The sequence below is a fragment of the Nicotiana tabacum genome, chromosome 4 (assembly GCF_000715075.1).
Source record: "Nicotiana tabacum cultivar K326 chromosome 4, ASM71507v2, whole genome shotgun sequence".
NCBI lineage: Eukaryota > Viridiplantae > Streptophyta > Magnoliopsida > Solanales > Solanaceae > Nicotiana > Nicotiana tabacum.
Window position 1 is genome coordinate 33,749,808 of NC_134083.1, and position 1,726 is coordinate 33,751,533.

Below are 1,726 nucleotides of genomic sequence, written 5' to 3' on the forward strand. Positions count from 1 at the left end.
TAAGTGATACTCCATATCATGAATACAGGTAAAATCTTCTGGCAAGCTTCTCTTAAGAAGTTTGTTCCGATGAGACACTATTACCTAGCTAGAAGCTCTACTTTTCTATAAGTTCCATTGAGTAAACTTCATTCAATAAAGTTGTAAACTGATTGCTGCTCTCTCCTTCCGTGCGTTCTGGTTCCACCATTCATAATTCAAGATTGTGAAGATTAACAGCAAATTATATCACCAAAATCGTCAATATCTAGGAGCACATCATCAGCCCAATTGATCTCTTCTTGGTAGTTGGAGCAGTCATTAATATAGCTGCTATTATTATATGTTCGTTCATCTTCTGAGTCTCGTCCATGACTTGATGTTCGGCTTGACAAATTGGTGTTGGTTGTACTGTTGTGCAGTAATCTTCATCCTTTTCATGCAACATCGCTTCGATTACTTTTGGAACATCTTGTTCCTCCATATTTACCCCATGATTTTTCTTTGATCTTATATTCTTCTTGATTCGGCACACAACAATATCCTCCTTAGGAATATTGTTTTCTCTAAAGAAATCATCCCCAACGGAATATTCTTTCATCAGCCAAATTTTATTGTGCTCTCCTTCTTTACTACGACTAGTTTGAAACTTGAAACATCTTCTAAACCCAACCACAGTTCCCTTACCATTCTTGATAGGATCAATACCTGTTTGGCCTTTCCATGTCCCGTTGGCGCAAGTTCGACGTACCCTTGTATGTTCGCTTTTCTGCTTCTTCAACCGAGTAAAAAAATAGCGAACCTTCTCTTCGAGATGATCAGAAGTTCCAAATATCTCCCATGGTGGTTGGTCTCCATAGATATCGGCAAGTTGGAAATTAGGGCACTCACTCGGCAAAGGCTCGCCCTTTAGGAACCTTTTCAGAAAGTTGATCAACTCTGCTTCAGTTGGGTGAAACCGAACACCCATGATACACCCACGGCGTACAGGTAACGTCGACATGGTATATATGGTGGTCTCTTTTTCGTGCTTATAGAGAAACACAAGAATGAGACAATAGCAATTGCCGCAATATATGCAAAGACAAGAACCACTACTGTTCTCTCAAGTTAGAGGAAGAACTATGAAACGAAACCCTAAACGAATGGAGGAAGCTTATTGACGTGAATGCTGTAATTGACTATTTATAGATATTTGATCAGGTTAATTCCAGAGAAAATTTAGGAAACAAATTTTTAGGAGAGGAAAAAAGGTGTTGATTTCTGCGGAAGGTTAACGCTTGGGACTTAAGTTACTTTCTTTACAGATTTTCACAATACGTAATTTTTTTTTAACTAACTTAATACTCCACAATTTAATAGAAGAGTCTGAAAATATAATTTGCTTACCTTTTTCTCGACTTCATTTTATTTATTTTAACTTACTTTCATTCATCCAATATATAGGAAATTTTAAGTAAATAGTTTTCTTAACAAAAGAAAGATTATGAAATTAAAGAATAATGTACTTACTTTCCTCTTTTCCGTTTTCAAGGTTTATTAATTTTTTACTTTAGGTAATTAACTGCAATTTGGTTTAATAGAAAATTTCTAATTAACAGTTCTCGGGAGGGTTGCGCTTGAGACTCAAGTTACTTTCTTTCCTTATATTGCCATTCCTATTTCCTAAGATACCTTCTCTCTTTTTTCCTATGTTACCTTCTCTCTTTTTTCCGTTGGATACTAGTTTCCTTTTACTTTCTTTTAT

The 1,726-nt window shown here is 35.8% G+C and overlaps 1 protein-coding gene across 1 annotated transcript; it reads right to left on the reverse strand.

Annotated features, from left to right (window-relative positions):
- Positions 1-212: 212 nt before the first annotated feature.
- On the reverse strand, positions 213-982 carry LOC107831779 (protein SOMBRERO-like). The gene is made up of 2 exons (XM_016659573.1): positions 355-982; positions 213-304 (listed from the first exon to the last, which is right to left on the reverse strand). Exons 1-2 carry the CDS (start codon positions 980-982, stop codon positions 213-215), a joined length of 720 nt encoding a protein of 239 aa, XP_016515059.1.
- Between the last annotated feature and the right edge of the window lie 744 nt (positions 983-1,726).

What these genes read in the sequence shown, in the direction of transcription:
- LOC107831779 (XM_016659573.1), bottom strand. Translation starts at nt 982, where the DNA reads ATGTCGACGTTACCTGTACGCCGTGGGTGTATCATGGGTGTTCGGTTT. An exon ending in TTGTCAAGCCGAACATCAAG is followed by an intron (nt 305 to 354) that starts TCATGGACGAGA and finishes ATAGCAGCTATA; the next exon opens with TTAATGACTGCTCCAACTAC.